Genomic DNA, 23,463 nt, shown 5'->3' with positions numbered 1-23,463 from the left:
CATGTACTTTCTTCTGATGACATTAGAAGTGTTTTTAATTTTTAATTATATAATTACTCATCTAGGTGAATTATCACACCACTTTTAAGACAGACATTGGGAGTGGTGAACATGTTGCCCAAAACCATCCACTTTGCTTTAACCAAACTAAATTAATATAATGAGCAGTTCTCTGAACAGTGACTTGTTTGAGTTGAGGCCATGTTTGAGGCTTCATTACACATGAATAGTGATGCACCCTACAACCAAACACACCCCACAGCCTATTATATGGGCTACAATAGAATGCTTCTTTCAAACCTATCTTCAGCCAGAGGGTGATATCCTGTGGGTGCCAGGGAAGGCCTCTGATGACGCATGAGCACCCATGAGCACCATGTTGATGACGCTGACATGCATTAATAGCAGACTCATAATGAGTTTGCTAATCCCTATATTGCCAATAAGACACTATTTACAATCTAAAGGGAGGCATGTACCAGAAGAATTAAATGGAGAATCCTAGAGGTAAGTATTAGTATTTGAATGAAACTCTGAACATGAGCAGTCCCATGCAACATTTTATCGCAGGGCCAGTTTTTATAGTGAACTCATTAATTAATAGTGAACTCATTTTCCAACCATCCACAAACAATAAAGAAGCAAAAGCAGACTCAGGAGTACCCCAAGAAAATTATGCAGGGGGAAGCCCTCTAAGGGGCCAAATCACAACCACCACCAAACAGGTGGGATGAACAGGCTCAGTTGCCGCATAATGTTGAGAACAACAATAGCAGTAGTACAGTAGTTTAAACTCGTAATTTTCACAAATAATCAATGTGAAATATTTCTTTTATAAAAGACAAAATTGGGAGAAAGAGTCATAAGTTTTCTGAAATAATCATTTTTTTATTTTTTTTAAAGCTTCCTGAATGGGTTGGGGGGAAAGCATGTAATATAAAACCGGATTACAAACTCATGACATGGTTAGTGGTTGTATTTTGATAAAGAAAAAGCATCCAACCATGCTAGGACAACTATTTTGCAAAATGCTTTCAAACCCATCGTCCACCACCAATCTTGGCAGGAACGCATTTGTGTGTGGGTTCCTTCTTTTATATTGTGTTTAAAACTTGCTTACTGAAGCAAGTTTTCAAACAATGATTACAAACTTACAAAAGGAAAAACTGTCTTTTGATTTCTTTTGGAAATCTATCTACCAAATAAATAAATATTTGCACAGCACAGATTTTCACAAAATGGCTCTCATCTGCTTTGCTTCTTTTATTAATATTCAGGATTTCATTTTTATAAGTTATGAACTTACCAATGTCATGGTGCTCTGTGCTTTCACTCTCACCTCCCACAAGTGACAGCTAATAATATTGAACAGGGGCAGACCAACACAGGGTGTCGTGACATCAGGAGACAAATATAATCTATTAGATAATATAGAGAATAAGCTGGCAACAACAGGTGTGGCTGACATTTTTGATAGCAGCAATATATTCACCATAATGTCTAGTTTGGCCTAAAGATAAGATCTGTAGCTTAATGTGTTGAATGTTCTTACTTACAGAAGGAGATGCAATTATCTACCAGCCTTTCTCAACCTGTGTGTCCCCAGATGTTGTTGAACTACAACTCCCATCACCGTTAGCTAGCAAGGCCAGAGCTCAGGGATGATGGGAGTTGTAGTCCAACAACATCTGGGGACCCACAGGTTGAGAACCGCTGATAGGCCTACCAGGAAACATCTTTCTCAATATGAAACCCATCTGTTAAGAAAGCTCAGCAGAAGACGTCTAGCTTAAGGCTGTCCCTTACCTCCCCAAAAAATTCAGCTATTAGGACTAGGGCATGGTGTATGTGTACTGTATTACTCATGAAGTAGCCTTCTATTTCAGACAAAGGGAGAATTTCCTGATCCTAAGTTTAGAGATTTTCAGAACATAATGGAAAGAACTTGTTTTTAGAATAATGCTTAGTGATCTTATTGAAATGAGTGTTACATTTTAGTAAACTATTAATCTGCGCATAAAGACTAGCTACTTTTTAGATACAATATCTAGTTTTAATATTTAATTAATTGAAACTCAACTGTTTACATGAAAATGGATTTCTTACTATTGTAGGATGTCTAGATCATTTCTGTTTAGACACAGCTCAAATTTAATAAAGCTAAAAATTGTACTGTTTTAGAAAAAGTATCAACAGTTTGTGCAGCAATTTTTAATCAATAGAATGATATGTATTAGGATATTCATTTACTATTTAGCATTGCTAGCATGTCCACTGTGACTCTCTCAATTCCTGCAATGCTTTTTAAAAATGTCTCTAGCTAGATAAGGCACATCCAATAAAAGATACACCTCCTGAAATTCTGTTGACCTCTTGATAAGAACACTTAATTGACAATTGTTCTTTCTGATTCCTGAGGTTAAAAAGAATCCCTGAGATATGTCTGTAGAGTCTGTCTTTTTTGTAAATTCCCCAAGGATGAGTCACTGAAAATGAGTTACCTCATGGAGGTGATATACTCAGTAATCTGCCTGTCTCCTGTGAAATTGCTGAGCTGAATAGGAATACTGTCAGTACCACCAGGAGCAAACCGGCCCTCCTGATAGAATGCAAAATACTGCAACAGCAGATGCTGTTGAGTTGGGGGAAAGGCAGACACTGAACCAACTGTTGATGAAATACACAAACACCTCTTATCTTGAAGCAAATTAAGCTTCAACTTGCTTGACCATTTTTAATGTGTTGGAACTAAAAAGGAATACAAAGTTTCAGTGGATCTGGCTATGTTGAACTGGCCTTGCAATTGCTCTAGTCCCAGTACAGATCATTCTGAAAAATAAAGTGAGTAAAACATGACAATATGGATGCCCATTAAAAAAAAAACAACAGTCCACCATGCAAACTGTGCCTAATTTTGTTCCTTTATAGCAGGGGTGTGGAACTGGATCCAACCAGCAGACCAGATCCTGACCTTCCCCCAGCCTCCCCCTCCCTCAACCCTTTCCAATTCCACTGCCCACTTTTCAGTCACCTGACATCACCATGAAATCAAACCACATCAGCAAAGGCAAATGAGTTATGAGCTCTGACAATCAGTTGATCAACATCTGTAAGCCCTGCTTTCAGAAAGGAGCCACTTCTTTACCTGCCCCACTCCAGACTCCATAGGTGCGGGGCAGGTGGGCATGGCTTGGGGAAAACTGCCTTGCGAGCCAAACTGGGCCCCTGCCAGGCTTATTTACGCCAGCAGACCAGTGGTTCCTTGCCACAACTTTACAAGATTAAATGACTAAATTAGCAACAACCTCAAGGCCATAATCATGTGGAACTTGTACCGAGTTTATAGCTCACAAATGCCAGTCTTGCCAGAATAAGCAGCAGTGTCGAAGGCCCAGCAGTGAACATTTTCCATTAATCCGCTCCACTTCCCGGTGGGGAGGAGTTGCGGTGGACCGCACGGTCACCCACTCCCTACCGGGGGCAATGGGGGACTTTGTCCCCCATTGCCTGGGGGATCCCAGCCACGTCAGAGCCCGGCCAGCCAATCCCAGGGGCGTGGCCGGGACTCGCTTCCTCAATCATCCGCCCTCCCTCCCCATTTTGCATGTTCAGAACTTTCATCAGGCTACTGAGAAGAGCCAAGAGCTGCAGAGCGTACAGCTGTCCTGGTGAGGAGAAACTCCACCCCCATGGACCAAAACCTCATAGACCCTAGTTGCTAGGGGGCAGGGAGAGAAGAGAGAATAATTTCCCACTATGGCCATCATGGCACTTTCAAAGAGCAGGAGTTTAAGCAGTATCAGCAACAGTGCTATCTGCAGCCTGGGTAGTGAACATTTCCCACCAGGGCTTTTTAAAGACATCACTGAATTGCAAAGGTATCATATTATGTATCCCTTGTAAATAAGTTCGTAAACAGTTACTAGCCTGAAAAAAATGTTTGCTAGTAGGCTCAGGGTTGATGGAAGGAGGTTTCAGAACACCATCCCTCCTGCAAGAGCCTACTTCACATCTATGTGAATATGAACGAGGTACTCTGTCCCTCCTCCACCAGCCATTCATTCTCCTGCATGCAATCACCAACATCCAGTTCCCTTCTTACCTATGTTTGTCAGGCTAATGCGTAAATACAAAGCTGCTTATGTGTTTTTTATATATTAATTCTTCTCTTATTAGTACAGTGTTACATACGCTTACATACGCTTCAGGTTACATACACTTCAGGTTACAGACTCCGCTAACCCAGAAATAGTACCTCGGGCTAAGGACTTTGCTTCAGGATGAGAACAGAAATCATGCTTCGGTGGCGTGGTGGCAGCAGGAGGCCCCACTAGCTAAAGTGGTGCTTCAGGTTAAGAACAGTTACAGGTTAAGAACGACCTCCAGAACTAATTAAGTACTTAACCCGAGGTACCACTGTAACTGCATTGGAGGAGGCATAAATATTATAAACAAGCAAATAATACATTGTCACCTATTCCCCAAACTTTCAAAGCAAAGCATGCTAAAAAGCTAGATTTGTCAAGGTTGCACTTCAGGGTTCCTTCACCCACCCACTGAGATAGTCTTCTTGCTCCCTGGAGAGCTCCTGAACGGAAGCCCTTTAAATTCAACATGGCTTTTAAGAGCTGGTCAAGGAGAATGCTATGTATACTCTGCATTAATAAAACCTTAATTCCTAACCAAAAAATATCCTGCTAGCTGAACAGATTGTGAATATTAATAAAATGTGCATTCATTTGCAAATTTTATTGTATAGCTTGGCATGCCTGCTAGCAAGAACAAAACCCATTACATATGGAGGTCCTGTTTCCTTCCCTACTTTATCTTAGCATACACTGCCCAGATGTTTTCAAGTATAATTCCACAGCCTAAGCAACTAAAACAATGGCCTTAAACAACCAACTCAAAAAATTACTTGAAAGGAAGTCCCACTGAACTCAGCTGAACTTACTTCTGAGTAAATGTGCACAAGACTGTGCTGTAAAAAACAACCACCTTTCTTGAGATTCTGGATACATAATTCTGCATGTGTGATTTAGATGAACAGAATACACCCAGATCTTAGGCAACAGCTGTCAATACTAATTGTATAAAGTTGATTACAGGGTTTTGGTTGTTGTTTTTTAAGGAAGACCTGAGAGGATGTGCTTAATTCTTGGATTTTTTTATAAATAAAATTGTTGGTGCCACTCATTGATGAAAAGCTTCTCACACCCAAAATGGTTGGCTTTGAAATATAAAGCCTCTCCAGAGAATTAGAGGAATGGTTTTTCACAACAGCAGCATGAATAGATCTTTGAACTATGTGAGCACTTGGGTATTTCTTGAAAGGGTTGGGACAAAGAACTAGTTAGGCCTGACATGGTACACAGAAGAGCACTTAAGGAGTGTGAATGCAGTCAATTTGGAGATCATTTTATACAACATTTCTGGAGTTTAAGGCAGAGAATAGGTTCCAATGACACTGGAGGAACTCAAGTGTCAAATGAGTGAAACTTCAAGACCTTTCAACTTTGTCTACTAGCTAGTGTTAAAGGAGTCAACGAATAGAAAACACAGGCAATCTTTTGCTAAGTAGGTGGTAGTTTTGAACAAATACAGGCACACCTCCTTTTATTGAGTTCCACTTTCTTGTGCTTTGCAGATATTGTTCCCTATGAGGATGTGGGTGCAGCTCCAGGCAGCTGGCCACTTCCAAAGGAAAGAAGCCCCTACAGCCTCTGTACTGTCCATGGGAATGGAGTTGGCTAGGGCTGGAGCCGAGTTTTTCCACTTCCGCCCCTGCAGCCAAGGGGGCCTGGCTTAATAGACTACAGTACAGTTTAAAAATAACTTTTAAGGGCACTGGGAACCCAAAATTTCTTTGACTCGTATTATTGCGACATTCACTTTATTGTGGTGGTCTGGAACTGCAATATCCCTGAGGTATGCCTGTACAGAAAAGCTGATGCATCAGGTGGAGCTCTACGTTACAGCACATTTAGCATAAGATTACTAGATTTTTTTCAATTAATCCGGGGACACTTTTCAATTTCAATTGATTTTGTATGGGGACTGATTTGTAAATCCAGGGACTGTCCCCAGGAAGCAGGGACATCTGGTAACCTTAATTTAGCACATTGGTTAACTCAGTCTGGCTGCCAGGCTTAATAGCAGAAAAAGGGTGCAGTTTTAATATTCTATTTTGACAAGCCTCTCACTTCCCAGCCCTATCCCTCAACAGTATCTCCTGAATTGACAATTTATTTTTTTAAAAAAGACAATTTGTTTAAGTATTAGTATTGTTAAGCAGACTGCTCATTATTATGTCAAACACTTAGCCAGCACAACTATTCCCTAGCAGCAACCAATATACATTTGCAACAAACCATTTTTGATTTCTACTTGAACCATTGTTGGCAGAGGCGCCAACTTGCTCCTGAGAATCAGGGCCCCGATGTGCGGTACACATGTGATGTTATGTGTGTATCATGTGTGATATCATGTGTGCGACACACATCATGCATACGTTACATCACCTGGAGAAGGCCAAGCACGGAGACCAGCATGGCGTGGCTTCAATGACCAGAGGCTCCTACTCTCTCATGCTCAGGAGGAGCCAGCCACTGAAGCCGCATCATGCTCAGCCTCTTCTGTCCCCTGAGGGGGCCCAGCCCCTTCCCAACAGATATTGAGGGGGGTCAAAGAGACTTTGGCCCCATAGAGTTGGTGGGCCTGGTTGTTGGTGACATTTGTCATTGGTTCATTTTCACAAAAGTGTCAAACCTGTCAAGAACATGAAGGGTTTCTGGTTTTTTTGTGGGGAAGGATGTGTGAATCTTTACTACTGTAGCAACTGTACCTTCTCTTGACCAGCCTTTGTTATTCTTGGGATGTCAAACAGCTGTCCTGTGTAGTACTGCACACCACTGAACAGAATTATGGCAATAGAGTCCCCTTCCTTCTCAATTACAGCAAGGATATCTTCAGTTCTCAAGGTCTCCTCCCCCTGAAATAAATTTAAGCACATATTTTATATCAACCCTGGCAGTGCTGAAACTGTCATTTCTTGTTTCATAATCTATTTTTTATGATGTGCCTTGCTGACTTCAGTAAGCGATCAAAAGCAAATCCTTAACATGGCAGTAATCTACGAAAGTAAGAGCCCTGGAGTAACCTTTGAATGGGTGAATGATCATTAGTAACATAGCTTCAAGATGGTAAATTATTCTTATTACTATTCTTATCATTATCATTATTATTAAAAAGGATATTCACGTTGCTTCCTTATATGTTTTGCTTGCCTGAACACTTCAAGATTCCTTTAACTGGCTTTGTTCTTGTTTTTTAAGATGTAAAAAAATGTACATTTTGATTCAAAGAGCATACACAGAGGGGGACATTCTGGTGACTACTGTGAGTCTTCCCCAAGAAGCTATGGCCCAGCTTGCTATTAACGATGCATCATCAATAGAAGATTCAGTTTTCCAATCTAAAATTAAGACACTCGCAATTGAGAATGGAAATTATGGTATCACCATATAGACACATGACAATTGTCCATACATGCCACATTTCTATCTCCTGTGAGCCTTAATTTAGTCGTATTATTTGCAGCCTTTCACAAAATGTTATAATGTACACTATTTCATATAGTTTTAAAAATCCACAGAATATGTGTCTATAACCACAGGTGTTCATCATGGCAGTATGTGGAATGTATGGAACTTCAAGATTCAGAGTTAAATATGCCGCTGAATAGCAGTTTCTGAGGAATAACAGCGGGAGAGAGTTAACGCCTTTGAACTGCGCTTGTGGACTCACCAGAGTTACATGGCTGTGGGAAAGAAGATGCTGGTATAGATGGGCCTTTGTTCTGATTCTGAAGAGCTCTTCTTATGTGAACCTGTGTGCATAGCCTAAAGCATAGCCACACACACCCCAGTTGATGGACACTGCCAATCTTAAGGGAAAAGCAGTGTCAATCACTGTGCATTCTGTGGTTCCCTGCCAAATTAGGATTTCAGTGACATCCTAAATTGTCCTAACATGTCACCACTGACATATACACAACAACATAAAGATGTCAAGGTGGTCAAGACTCAGCAATCTATTTATATGACATTTTCAGTTCTAACATCTGCACAAGACTTAAAAAGCAGCCCCCGCATCCCTCTTCACACTTTTAAGACAAACTTAGTATCCCACAGAAAGCTATTAAAAATGTTACTGTATTTGTCTTTCAGAAACAATAGCATTCATATAATTCAAAAATGTAAAAACCCTTAAGTCATTAAATATAGAGAAATTTGTACAGGGTGGGGGGTGGAATCACTTTTTATCCTTTAAAGCCTGTATCCCCCACTCCCTTTCCTCATTTCCTCTTAGCAAGGGATCATGTAAAACACACCATCACCAAGGGATCAATTAAGCAGTGAAAACTCCAAATGAAATTAGACATGCCACTGCAAAGAGCTGAGATAAGATTTGCTGATTTGAAAGTAGCTCCTATTATCTTAACGATCTCTCAACATCTATCAAGGACTTGAGAGTAGCTTCTCACTTCTCTGGAAAGGGACTTTTTTTCAAGAATCAAAAGGTCATCAACAGTTCTACTATAAAGTAACAAAAGTTCTTCATGGCATTCTTTTATAACGATCCTAATTACATATTCCTCCAAGCAGAAACGTGTTGCTGTAGTAATAAAGGAAACAGTATGAAGTCTTCATAGAACTTCTATAAAACAGAGAGTATTCTACATACTGAGATTCACATATACTGAAGCTCACAAATATATATACTCAGAGGAAGTACAGTTTGAGGAACATACGAGTATCAGTGTAGGAGTATTCAATGTAAGGAATATCATCTTCCGATTATTCAGTTTAGATTTGTAGTAACATTTAAAAATAAATAAAAAACATGATTTAAATATATATTGAAAAATGTAAGTCCATTTTTAATACAGTCCTAAAAACACATACAAAATAATAAAGTGGAAACATATTTATTTGTGTAAATTCCCTTAATTATGAATAAAATCAGGATAGCTAATACTGTAATAAAGTAAGAAACAACCCACAATGAAACAATGGTTTTAAAAATGTAAGATTTAAAGCTTAGAGGAGTGGATAAAATCTATTTCATTTAAACTAATGCTTCTTCTTCTTCTTTTTTTAAAAAGGTCTTTCATCATACCTGCCCGGGATATGTGTCTATATACAGTGGTACTTTGGTTTACAAACTTAATCTGTTCCGGAAGTCCGTTCTTAAACCAAAGTGTTCTTAAACCAAGGCATGCTTTCCCATAGCAGCAGGGGACTCAATTTACAAATGTAACACACTCAACAGGAAGCGAATCATGTTCCTATTCCAAGGCAAAGTTCACAAACCAAAACTTCCGGGTTTGCAGCGTTCTTAATCCAAGTTGTTCATAAACTAAGCTGTTCTTAAACCAAAGTACCACTGCATCACCTAAAATCTACTTTCCTGTGTTCAGAGAATAAGTCCCCCTGGAGAGGGGAAGGTCTGGTGCAAGGAGAACATTTTTTCACAGTGGGTGTGGCTCTACTCTACTGAGTGCATCTCAGCAACAATTCCCCCTCCACCTGAAATCACACTATGTTCAGGGTTCCAAGACTAGTTATAGACTGAGGATGATGAACAAAAACTAGGGCAGCAACACAAAGGAAAATTTTTAGGTGCACAAAAGACAAATATTGTCATCTGTACTTTTCTGAATAGAAGAGTATTTGGGCTTTAGGTGAGTGTGTTTCAGCATGAATTGGAAGGTCATATAAGGACTCAGGGCTCTCAGCAGCCAATTGATTTGGGGCACAGTGTTGTCTTGAGTGAAATAATACACAAAGATTTGGCTTTGGTTCAACCAAATGTTGCCAGGCTGATATATACAGTGTTCATATATAGTGTAAGGGCATTCTCTTTTCTATTTCAATGAAATGTCAATGAGACCTGCAAAATAACAACAACAACACATACACCCTTTCCCCAGTTGCTCCTGCCCATGTTTTTATGGTCTGTGAAAATGGGCAGCCTTCTATGGGGGAAAGTAGTCCTTTAAGTATGCAGGTCCAAGGTCACATTAGTGACAATACAAATTATCTCACATTAGAAAGAAATATAAAGGCTGAGCAAGTAAATCATAAATACAGGTTCTGATTCAGATGATCTGAATGCACAGCACAATGAAGTTATAACAATTCACTGTCAGTATTTTATACACCTTCACAATCAATGCTGGTAAAATCCCAAATCACTTCTTAAACTCATGAATGTTTAAAAGGATGTGGGAATTTGCTGTGAAGAACCACTGGAGGGCTACACTGAAAACTGAATATATACTTTAGCAAACTGCTAACAGAAATGTACTATATTAGACAGTGTGCGATGAATAACCCCTATACAGTCAAGTATAGCATCAGCAGGTGTTTCACAATCATCCATCGACGTGGAAGCTTTTTAGACAAAAAAGTAGATCTGGGAAGACAAGGAGATTCTAATAATAATATGCATTTAGTTTTCTTGTCTCAGAAGTTCACAATAGGTTATTTATAATAAGTTGCAAAGAAAATAAAGCATAAGCATACCAATATCCATTCTTGATATCAATATCAAATACCCATTACAAACCTCTTGTGGTTCTATCATAAGCATACTGCTCTCCATATCTAGCCCATGAAACTGGAGTTGAGACTCAACAGCATACTGTAAATAAAATATGGATTGTTTTTAATGAGCAAATGTAAACAACAAAAGCAGCATTTCTTTCGCATAGCAACAATGATCAGGATGTGTGTGCATGATGTGCTTGGGCAAATCTCTGCAAAATGTTTCCAGTTCTACATGGTCTCGTCCTCTTTGCAATTCAGGGAACGATAGAAACATAGTATCATAAAATTGTAGAGTTGGAAGGGACCCTGAGGTTCATCTAGTCCAACCCCCTGCAATGCAGGAATAAGCAGCTGTCCCTACAGGGTTCAAACCTTTGGCGTTATTAGCATCATGCTCTAATCAACTGAGCTATCCAAGGGCCAGTATCCAAGGACATAACTCAGTGGTAGAGCACATGCTTTGCATCCATAAAGTTGTAGGTTCAGTGCCTGGCATCTCCAGTTTAAAGGACTAGGTGGCAGGTGATGTGGAAGACTTCTGCATGAGAGCCTGGAAAGCTGCTGTCAGTCAGAGTAGATAATTATTATTATTATAATTGATTAAGTGGTATGGTTGACATGTTCTAACAGCGAAAGGCCCTGCTAAGCCCACACAGATCATTGCTATCTTCCTCTTGCTTCAGTGCTTCTAAAGATTATTGGGGGTTGGGTACTCGGCTAATCTTCATGGTTTTCCCCAGTGATCTTCGGATATGATGCTATATGCAAACACAGGAATTTCTGTCGCTTTTTTCTTGGGACCCACCCCTTAGCTGAGTGCAGCTGGTTGATGTGGAAAAGGCAAATTAGGAATTCACTCTCAAAACGCTTAGCTTCCATCCAAACCCCTGGCCTGAAACCAGTCCTCTGGAACTGTATCCATGGCTTGATACAAATGAAAGAAATAACTTTCCAACAGCAACCTCTATGGTAGATTATGCATAGTATTATGAAGTAGGTTTGCTAAATGGGTATACTTGGGGAAACGAATAGAAATCATAATAAAAAATATACAGTAGTTATTGCAGAACAAAATGAAATTCAGTATAACCAGCTTGATAGTCAAAAAAAACAGTAAGTTGTATTAATCTCACAGGGGCACTGCCCCCATTCCCCACACTCAATCTCCTTTAAACAGAGAGTTAGTTGCAGAACTGTCTTGTGGTATCAGATGGAGGAAAGGCATGCTACTATCTTCCTTTTAAAATCTGGGTAATGTATGCCAGAGCACATAAGAGGAATACTCAGCCTGCAGAGACAATCAGGGAGAAAGCAGACTAGGCAGAAGCCACATCGGATTTATCACAGCTACAAGGGTTAATGGTAAAAGACTGAAGAGAAAGGACCTTTGAGGGGTCTTTCCCACTCAGCACACTGGGAGAAAAATGCCAACTACATGGAATACACTCGTGCAATCTGCCCTCCCTGGATGTTTGTATTATTTCTATGCAACCCTCAGCCGTGTGGGACCAAAGCACAAAAACACAGCTCTTCCTTGGTTTCATATTGTTATAGATCTGGGATACCAGAGTCTGAAGGTGCAAAGGCCCTCACAATTCTAGGAAGTTAGTGAATGTTGGAAATTAATGAATGTCAGAATTTAGCTAATACTTGGGGTACTGAAGGAGATATACAGGCTGCAGAAGTTCTCCTGAACTGGTTGAAATGTGGAAGTTTAGCTTATGCAATCTAGCCTGGCTGGGCTAGTTGATGCAAGCCATTATCAAACAGTGGTTGGACATCAACACTTCAAAGAAAGATCCTGGGGTCTGTGCAAAAAAGGGGTTGCCAAGTTTACAGGGAAGGGGTGTGATGCCAACGCAGGGAAAAAAAGTTTCCTTTTTAAAACAGAAAGGTTTGGAGAAGTGGAGGGGCCGCTTAACAAAGCTTGGGACGTAGAAAGAAGGTTGCCAGAACTTGAGGTAGAACTCCATGCGGGGGTGGAAGGGCAAAACCATATTGATGGGCTAGCTGAAGGCAGGTTGGGGCAGACACACAGAGATGCCTTGGAATCTGTCTATGGCTCAAACAACATCTAACATTAGTTATGCAGTTGTGCCTTTAAATGCAGGGTTTTCTAAAAGTGAATTGTCAGTGCATACATAACTCCCTATCCCAAATTCTTACATGGGTAGGGGACTTGAACTCTTTGTCCTCCACTATCATTCCAATCCAAGCAAGGAACCCCATGTATGCATTCCATGGAGGGGGAAATGTTCTCACTGAAGTGAAGGAGACACCCATTCATGCAAAGTAAATTACAGGTGCAGTTTCCAAGCTGAAAAATTGTTGTAATATCCCCAAAACTAAACTACTGCATTGAAGGAAGATGTCTGTATTTCATACAACATATGAGCAACAAAGGAATATTAGCTGGAAAAAAGGTGTCATGTCAACTAATTGTCTGGCAGCCCAGAAAGGGTCTGAATTGCACCCTATGTGAGTTGCATTTGTAGAGATTTTTATAGTGCCTCAGTGATCAAATATCCCATCAATTTCTGAGTGTTTACAGAGTTTGATAAAGTAGCAGTGAGTCACAAATCTGAAGATTAATTTGCTGCAATCTGTGATGCATGGGCTATTGTCTCATTTTATAGCACACAAATGATGTTTGAATTAGTAATCTAAAGCACCATGGACAAGCATTTCCCTATCTGTCTAGGGATATAAAACTGTTAATGTTGTGAGCTTTGTATTGATTTGGTTTCATAAAGTAAAACAGAAACAAGAATTAATAAAACATTTACAACCTGTTGTTGATTTAGACCAACAGCTTGTTCAATGTCTTTAAAAGGACTAATAAATCAATATGGCCATTCAATCTTTTCCTTGTGCAAGGTTTTTATTTGAACAAAAAGAATAAAGGCATGATCAGTAAAATATGTCAAGCCCAGGAGTACATGACCAGATTTCCTGTTATTTCTAAAGGAGGATCAGGTAATAAATAATGAGACAGGATTGCTGGTATGCTTTTGAAAGTCACAATGGATAACACAAATATTATGCAATATTAATTCCTTACATGGTCGGAGGGGAAAGCTTTGGCTTCCAGAAGGATTTTATAGCGATCTGCGGTAGGCTTAAAGAATGATAACTGTAAAAAGGGTAAAATATTTATTAGTCCATAATTATTAATACTTATTCATTTCATTAGTTTAAGGTGGGCCTACCCCTAAGTCGCAACTTTTTTCAGAAGTAACCAGCCACATCAACATGGTGCAAGATACAGTTACGAAATAGATATATAACTGTCCAGAGTAGCTGGGAAAATCCAGCCAGCTGGGCGGGGTATTAACAACAACAACAACAACATATAACCCAGTTCTTTGGAAATTGATGGAGGAACAAGATGAATGGTTCCTGCATGCCGTCATGGTAGCTAAATTCTCCAGCCTTCCTTCTCTCCACAGCTGCTTGCGTTGCTGAAATGTGTCTGCACTACGTAAGTAAACTGAAAGCATGAAAAAAAACCAGAGGTTGGCAGGGAAGGAGGTTTGCTGGGTAGGGTGGGAATTTGTTTCTTACTTGGCCTTTGATCAAAGCAAGAGAACAATTTGGGGCTCCTAATACTTCCTGAAACTTGTATCCTAACTCCAAAAATACAAGTTCCATGGGCATCTATCTCTATCTCTATTTGCAATAGAAAGACTGCTCAGAATATTGGGAAATAAAGATTTCAATCTCAACAATTCTCTATTTCTAGTCCTCACTCAGTGACAAAGTGATGTGTTCGTGGTGCGTGCAGTATACTAGCATGGGTAGTGTAACATGGGACCTGCAAATTTTTATTTCTATGAAAGAGGAACTGCAATGTCACATGAATTTATGGCTCTCATCATACACTGCTCACAAGTATGTTACTCAAATAAACTACTCTTTAGTTTAAGCTGGTAACCAAGTATATTGTTAGAACTGACTGCAAGAACCATACAGTAACAAGTCTGACTTACTCAGGGTACACACACCAGGGCCTATCCCTCCCTATCTCCCTGACCACACCTTGATTGTCATTCATCTAATATATTTAGTCTGCCTCTGCCAATGACCTCTGAAAATTTACTTCCACACTCTTTTGGCAAATAAGTGGTTCAGAACTAAAACAGCTTCTGATAATGTCAGGAGAGAAGTCAAAATATCATTTTAGAGATGCATGTGGAATCCTAAGAAGCAAGTAACAGGAGTGAGCATCTGATAGTGCTTTGAAAAGGGTAAGGTGGGTGGGTAGAACTCCTAGAGGAAATTCATAGGGCAGGGCGGTTGGGAATGAACTAACCTTATTGTGTAAACAAGGTAGCCAATGAAAAGTTTCGTGAAAGCCCTGCAGATGCTCACAGCAGCAAAGGGCTCTTTGCAGTTAGGCTTCCAACCTGAGATGTCTTCCTAGCATGACCTTGTTCCAATTCAAACTGTTCAATGAATATGTTTATTAATGAAAAACTGGGGCTTTGACATTAGGGATAATTGTGGTAAGCTGTAAATTGTAAACAAAGTATTGCACACAGATAATTAGAAGACCACTTATGATTCCTTATAAGGATTTTATGGCCTCACGGGTTTAGAACCATATAATCACAGAATCAAAGAATCATAGAGTTGGAAGGGACCCCGATTCAATGCAGGAATCTCAACTAGATCATACATGACAGAAAGCCACCCAAACTCTTGTTAAGGGCTATAAAAAGAAGTAACCCTGACACAACACCTAAATTATAATGCATTTTATTATAACTTACAGAATGCATTGTTTTGAAATATGGTGCTGGAAACTAGGTTAGAAGACTTTAAAAGGGCATTCACTGATCCATCGAAGTCAGATCCATGATTTTAAGTAGGCAAGCTTTTTCTAATTTTATGGTTAATTTTAACTGATTTATTATTTTATTTTATGCTTTATCCCTTTGTTATCCTTCCAGTATTCCTAGTAGACATTGCTTAGAAACTGTGGCATTTATATAAATTATTAAAATAAAAAGACAACTAAAATAGAATCTTCATGTTCACAGACAGTGTAGCTTTCAATATCAGATGCTCATGGACAAATACCTTCATACACACACGGAGGAATCAAGCTCTCTTTTAAACAGAATTCTGAACTAGATATATCTATCAAAGAAATTCTTATGACTTACCATTAGGAGATGCAGATTAACTGTCAAGCCGTTCATTAATGCTACCTCTTCTTTATGAGCCCCTGAAAAGCAATAAGGCAGATGTTTCCTTATTTCTTTTGTCCTGTGCAAGGTCTGTGCCAATGCTGTGGAAAACCTCATGACATTGGCTTGCAGTCAATGTCTCCCTAATGACTGAGAAGTAAATACACGTTTCATGTGTCACCACGGAGAAATTTAAGTAAAAAAAGTTCCCCTGTTGACATAGTACACCATTCTAACAGGGAAATATTTATTTTTACCATTCTGTTGTGGCAAATAAAGCAGATAATGAAGCAGTAACACTTCCTTCCTTGAAATCTACCTGTTGATTTGTTGCTATCATTAACAACTTGGTCAAATTCAGTACTAGTGTGCCTTTGCCCATTAAATATATCTCCAATATAAAGGCCTAAATTGTCTTAGGGGCAATCATCTATTTTTAAAGTGGCCATTGTAATGCCAAGCTAAAATGTGCCCTTAATAAAAATAAAGAGACTTGCCTAACAATTATTCAGACCTTCATTACAGTAGACATAACAGTGGTGCGTAAGACAACTGGTGCAAAGATGGGAACCTGGTTAAACTATTGCATTTTGGTCATGGATTCTGAGCTTTATGGCAATTAATAAAATAAATGAAATTTAATGGGAATCAGAAGCACAACAAATGGATTTTTCCAATTCACCAGAAACAATAAGGTGCTCTCTGACTCCTGTTAGTCAATACGGTGAGAGAAAAGGATGAATAAATTCACGTTACGAATGGAAGAACACAAAGAAAAAAACCATCCCCAGGGTTTAGATGAAAATAACATGAACCAGAAAAATATGCAAGCATTATAAGAAGCTTTTAACTCTGATGTGGTTTGTTAAGTCATAAAGAGGAAGGTGTTATTGGCTGGATTGTTTTTTGTCATCTTTTTTCTCTATCAATAGTTCTTAGTTGCTCATTTTTCTAGCAGTTGCAAGGGAGATAACCAGGAGAACAATCACAAAGGAGAAAAATGGATGGAGATTGACAACAACAACAACAAAACCAGGACAACAGGTTCTCAGGTTCTCCTTCTCTGCGTGTTTCCCTGGGATTTGCTTCAGCTTTCTCTGCTGAGGAGGAGGATTGAGCTCTGCAATTTCTAAACAGGGACAGCCATGATGCTTGCATGTGGTGAGCATAATATGTAGCTCCATTTTCTTAAATCGACCCAATCAAATTTACACAAATGTATAGTACATTGTCCAGAGTTTTACTCTTAAAGAAAAAGAAAAATTCCCAGGTATAAAAAACCAATAGTAGTCCACACTGCTGCACTACACCTCTCTTCTGGATTTTGCATGTATCAGACATGCAATATGTGAATATATTGAACTGTATGCAGAACAAGAGCACATACGCTCCATAAGTGAGAAACATTTACTGCTAAATGCCATTATTTTTATTGTAGATTTTGGTCATGTGTGCAGACACACAGAGATAACTGCAATCTGCATTCTCTGCTGCCTTTTCTATTCCAAGAGAGATCCTGCAAGTCTATACAATTCTGCCCAGGGGTGGTGCGTCCTGTTTTGCTGTGCACACCCCACATCTACCCCTCCCACGCCTCTGCTACCTGCATTGTGTGGCAAGAGCTTGCTGAAGTCTCATGAGATCTCATGCGCTCTGTGAGATCTCGCAGGATTTTGGTGAGATCTCACCAATAAAAGGTGCAGCTTGTGGTGCAGTTTTTCCGCTGCTGGCAAAGACAGCAGGATGGGTGGCAGACGCAAGGTAGGTGTGAGGCAGGCGTTTAGGGCTTCTTCCACTCGAGGGGGGAGCTCCAACTTGGCTCATCAGTGGGCTGAGCCGGATTCTGCCTATGAAAGTAATGGTCCTAGATGTACACTTGTCGTCAACTGTCTGTCTCAAGAGACAATGGAATGTGCCTCCAGGGGTGAAGTCAAATCGCTGGAGAATCACAGTGCCTGCTGTGGCTGCAAAAACCATTGATTCATAACTGCTGCCTGCTGTGTTGTTTTTGTTGCATTAGCAACACCAAAATGGCCTCTCTGGGGAGCAAGGCAGGGCAATATGTATGGGGGTCCTGGGCTGCGCAGACAACAAGACCCTCCTCTCAGCCTTGCTGATGTGGCCCCAAAGGAAAGCAGAGCAATCCTTTTGGCACCATCATGGCTGGAGGAGTTGCCAGAAGGAAGCGTACAAGATGCCATGCAACCCTCTTAGGGACCCCACTCTATGGATAGGGTACTGAAACGTAAGCCCCAAATCCTGGTGCTTTTACAACCTGACTGATCCACTTCCAAAATATTTCCAGAATATAAATATAACTACTGTTAGTTCACTTGCTGTTCAAAGCACAGACCAAAAATAAACGGTTAATCTGAAGTTCACCTTTAGATGCATGCCAATATCCTATATTGAATATGACACCACATTTGTCATGTAAGTCTTAGACTCTTGTAAATGATATATTTATTAAAAGCTTTTCTTTATTGGATTTTGGTGCCCACAAAACAAGCCTTATCTGTGCCCTAGGAAAATCGTTATCCTTCATAGCCTGCACTGCATTTCGGAAATGATGCTTCTGTGATCCAATTAATCTATTACAATATTCAAAGACAAGTATCCAGTAGACAAAATGAAGTTTGCTCTCTCCAACTCATTACTCAGCACCACATATCCTGGACAGCATAAACCCCCATATGTCCTTCCTGATAAATCTTTTCTGTAATGGAAAAAAGCATGACTTGTGATGCGCCACTGTAACTTTGGAAAGTACAGCAGTTGCATTAGTGCAACATGAACCAAGCCCTTGCCTGAAATTTGTGTGGAAAATAAAGGGAGAAATGGCTGGATGAATTGGAAAAAAGAAAGAAGACAAGACTTCAAAAAAAGAAAAGACAAGCCAGTTTGGGTATTTCAAATAATCCTTATAATTCAAAGTTAAAGCAAAACAGCCCAGTATACATTCTCTCTCAGCACAAGCATAAGAAGAAGCAATGCAGTTAATCTTGTTCCATCAGAAGGTGATACTGCCAAGGTTGCAATATATTAATAACATGCTGTGGGAAAAAAGAACAAATTTTTATTTTCCTGTTCTTTTGCTTAATATGGGAATGAATGGAAGAAGGGGTGGAGAAAGTTTGGGTCTCTGGTGACCTTGACTCTGCATTTCACAACATATTTACTATTGGAGTCTTCATTTAACAAGAAAAAGGTATGCTCATTTAATAAGCAAGGTGTTATAGAGACATAAACCTTTAAATGGCCCAAAGGAAAAACCATTTACTGCCTTTATTGTATTCCTGAATAAATCCCACAAGACAACACTCACTTTTTGTTCTACAGATAGAACAAGCTCCAGCGGTTCTTCCTCCTCCATAAAATGCTAAGCATAAAAAAACTAACTTAAAAATTCAGTTTATTTTCTCTTGTCAAGCCTACCACAGGAACACAAATCCCTTCTTTTCCTCCATGTAACTGCATCCATTGTTACAGGAAAGAATGCATACCCATCTTAAATACTATGCTGGGTGGACAATATTTTAATAGTGGTTTATTTTGTATTTTATCCTTTTTGCATTTTTTTCTTTTTACCTAAAGGCAAATGATGTAGTCATTAACCAGTTGAGATTGTCAACATAAGGGGACCATAATTTGGAATTCTTGAAAAGTTAATTTGTTTTCCTTTCTCATTATTGGAGAGGGGGGCAACTCACTAACGTGGCAAAATCAATAAAGTGAAATTTGCCCACAATAAAATAATGCTAATACTTGTAAGGTGAATGCCAAGCCACACTTTGAAATTCAGTTGTACAGCCACTGAGGGGTGTGGTGGGATTATCTGTACAAGCAAGGAGGGAGAGATCATGATAGCACTAACATGATAGCAAACTTAATAGTCCCTGGTGTGCAACAGACCTATGAAATACTGCCCAAAGCAAAACTAAACAGGTTAAGGATGTGAAGATCTTTATTCATAGTTTCTTTTATAGAGAGCTTAAAACATGGTTCCCCAACAAAGAGAATACAAATAGGCTTCTGCATACAGGTCTACTGTTTTGGGTACGGAAAACTTAGCTGGTGGATAATGGGCAGAAGGGCCTCACTGAGCAGACATAAGCTGTGTGACAGCAAATAGAGTATGTTCCTATTAGTTTTAAAACTCCACTTGTATTTAAAGGCAAAATAACTTCCAAACTTTAAAAAAGTGTCTGAATGCTGAAGGCATAGTTGAAAGAGCAAAGCTTAAAAAATCTTTTTTAAAAAAACTCTTCTTGTTTTCCTTGAGAAAATGTTGTTATATTTGACTGCATATGTGGGTCCCAGATCTAAAAATAACAAGATTCTTTTTTTTTCTGACCAAGGTGAACAAGAAAGTGTAAAACAGATTTATTGGCTGTCTAGCAGATTTTACATTAAATTTTCTCATGTTACATTCACAGCCAGTAATTGCTTTGTTTGTTGCTATGTTGTTCTGTGTCTCTAGCTTCCCTTCCTCTTGGTTTGCATTGCTATTTTCTGGACCCCATTTGTTTTTAAAAAGGACACTGTGGACCGTGGCCTTACTGAAGATTTTGCTAAAGACAGAATGGCAACCCTGCAGCAGAGAATTAATTGTGTGTGGCATGCATTGCCACAGACGTTAGGTAAGCTCTGACTCTCTAGCTGAAGCAAGAAGTCCAAACGGAGGCAGAAAAACCAGATTTTGCAGCCAGCCACTGAATTCTATATCCACCCCCTCTAGTGTATTCACCTTCACATCTTACAGCAGCCCTGCAACAGAAGCACAAGAGAAGGACAGCCAAGGCCACACACAAGATATGAGACCAGAGGCAGCACTGCAGTGCCTCTATGGAAATACTCACAGATGTGATGAAGAACTTCAATTAGAATAATGAACAAGCAGTCTTGTGATACCTTAAAGGCTCCCAATTTTATTATGTTTTATGCTTTCATGGACCACAATCCACTTCATCAAATGCATAAAGTTACATGAAGGAAGGTAAACTTTCCAAGACATGGATGTTTTAATAGAAGTTCCTGCATTTGACTAGATGCCATTCAGGGTCCCTTCCAACTATTTGATTCTATTAATTGTTATGTAGTATTTCATTAATAGAGAGGCCCACACAAGCATATGTGCTGTTGGGGGTGTAACTAATAGAGATATTAGATAAGGCAGGAGTACTTAACATGGGGCCCTCCTGATGTTTTTGGACATCTCCCAATATCCTTCACCACTGGCTATTCTGCTTAAGGCTGATGGGAGCTGGACTCCCAACAACATTTGAAGGGCACTCTGGCTACTCGCAATAGTGTCTATTTCTGTATAATCAATTTTTGCACAGTAAATATACACCTCAGATTTGATCTGTATGCTGGCATGTTTCCTTCAAGGTAGTACTGTTATTGAGAGGATAATTTATTTTCATATCACTCACAGTAAAATAATTATGTTTGAGAATAAGCAATGCCAACCCTTACCCTGGGTATTGCATCCATTGCTTTTGTGACCGCTTTGGGGGAAATGGTTGTTCAAGTGTTACAGTCATCTAGTGACTGCTGCTTGAGGCATAATTGCAGAGGAGTGGCACCACTATTCACACCTCCACTGTTTACTTCATTTCTATCCCAAGTCCTCACCCTTCCCTGAAGATTCTTTAGACAATTTGACAGGTAGTATCAAATCTAATTTTCATCATTTTCTGCACTATTAATTCTTTTTTTAACAAATTGACTTCCTTGACAGCAATTAAAGACATTATCATGTAACAAGCAGCTATTGCTTTGTAAACAAAAGGAATGATCACTGATTCATGGTGACATTTGTAGGGGTGCCAAATTTTCTTTGGTTTCATGCATTAGACCAAATAGTTTATGACGATCCCAGAACCACATACTACAATTAGTTTCAAGATATACATTTGCTCATATATTACTGTCTGCATTAAATCTTCTCAGTACAAAGTTTTAAAATGCAGTTACTTCACATACTTACTGAGAAGCACTCAGAGCAGAACAAAAAAAATATTGTATTTTTTTGGAAGAAAAGTTCCATTGTCTGATATCTTTTCTAGTGCTACATAAACAGTGGGAGGGGGGGGGAATGAAATATTTTCCAAAAAATATATTTTCTTACCCACAATATCAGCCACAAGTTCCACAATGCACTCATCCCCTAAAGCCCAAGGTCGTTTCCCTGTGAAATGACCGTGAACACCCCTGAAAGAGAGAACAAATGAAAATTCATATATATGCCTTTGGTATAGTCCTAACATCAAGAATACAACACTCATTGGGGAGCTGGAAGAGAAAATAAATAATTTTATTGCACCACATCCACCTGTAGCAAACAAGCAGTCTACTGTAGTTTTGTATTGCACACAGACAAAGCATGTTCTCCATCACGGAGAGCACGTGTTGCGGTTGGGGATTCCAAGACACCTTGCTGTTTCTGGGCAGATGCGGGCTGTTAGTAGGGAAAATTAGATGTTGCCATTTAGTGATTGACAGCCCTATTTGTTAAATACAAGGCACACAGTAATGGACGTCTTCTTTCGCTGCGTGCTTCGATCACCCACCCTCCCTTCCCTAATGTTAGGCTGTTTGCTTGACCTTGCTATTGCCTGTCATGGGGTCGTCTGCTTTGGGGCAGGGGCCCGGTAGGAATTTTGCCATTTGGCTGATTAGTGTGTGCCACTTGGTTTTCGCCTACCGCGTAGCAAATCGTCACAACTTGTAAGGTTTGCGGTTAGGCATTGGTCTGGAATTGGTTGCTGGAGGGGTATGGATTCGGCTGTGCCTGCCCCCCAAAATGCTGCTGCTGGTGGAGGGGTAAGGATTCGGCTGTGCCTGCCCCTCCAAAATGCTGCTGCTGCTGAAGGGTTTTACCGTTAAAGGAACCCAGGGTCTCCCCCATGCTTTTGTCCGAAACCCCCTGGCAAGGGGCTAGGGCCACGCAGGCCCCTGGGAGCATGCTGGGGAGAGGTGAGGCATGGTTCCCAGTCCCGTCTCTCTCCCCAGGTGACTTACCCTTCCTGACTTTGCGGGGGGTGCAAATGTCAGAGCTGTCCCCGTGCGGGGGCAGTTAGTGCTACCAATGCCTAAGCAACCACTCACATTGCTGTATTTGAATAAAGTTGTGGCCAAAATTATGCCCAAAAAATTAAACAAAAATTAAGTGTCAATTGTGTTTTCCTTTGGGGTGTATTGGGGACCTCGACACGCAAAAAAAAGTCAACAGACACGGGACAGATTCTAATGAGCCATCTTCATGCTTTGTTATAAGAGAAACAAAAAATAGCAACAGCCCTCAGCGAACAGCTAGGGAATAGAACTGTGAATGGTTGAAAGTCACAGTAAACCAAGTTCAGAGTAAACTACAGTAAGCCAGGAAGCTTAGGTTATCATTATGTGTGAATGCAGCCAAAGCGAACCTGCAGCCAGGGGCCTACAATGCAAAACAGTCCTGTCTCTTCTATGTCAGGTAACTTGCTTGTCCAGGAAGCAAGATGAAATGGTGATAGCGTACAAGAGTGCAATGGGTCTGGCAGAAATGGGCGACGGGCTAATTTTTCAGTTCAGAGGCAAAACCTGGCTAAATAATGTACTAGAAAATTAATGGTGCGTCCTCTTTTTATATTACACATCTTTGTCCTCAGTTA

General features: G+C 39.9%; 1 protein-coding gene across 6 annotated transcripts in view; it reads right to left on the bottom strand.

Annotated features, from left to right (window-relative positions):
- Positions 1–23,463, bottom strand: part of KYNU (kynureninase) — a 92,962-nt gene that overhangs the window by 45,186 nt on the left and 24,313 nt on the right. For 4 of the 6 annotated variants that reach the window (XM_081929499.1, XM_081929496.1, XM_081929497.1 and 1 more), the window contains 5 exons: positions 21,939–22,021; positions 15,782–15,843; positions 13,675–13,746; positions 10,633–10,707; positions 6,845–6,991 (listed from right to left, as the gene is read on the bottom strand). In XM_081929499.1, coding sequence (XP_081785625.1) covers positions 6,845–6,991; positions 10,633–10,707; positions 13,675–13,746; positions 15,782–15,843; positions 21,939–22,021 — 439 coding nt within the window. The remainder of the gene's footprint in view (positions 1–6,844; positions 6,992–10,632; positions 10,708–13,674; positions 13,747–15,781; positions 15,844–21,938; positions 22,022–23,463) is intronic. The other 2 variants (XM_081929500.1, XM_081929498.1) reach the window with 2 other exon arrangements.

The sequence above is a fragment of the Podarcis melisellensis genome, assembly GCF_964234715.1.
Source record: "Podarcis melisellensis genome assembly, chromosome: 1".
In the NCBI taxonomy this organism is placed as follows: Eukaryota; Metazoa; Chordata; class Lepidosauria; order Squamata; family Lacertidae; genus Podarcis; species Podarcis melisellensis.
This window is presented reverse-complemented; position numbering and strand designations above follow the sequence as displayed.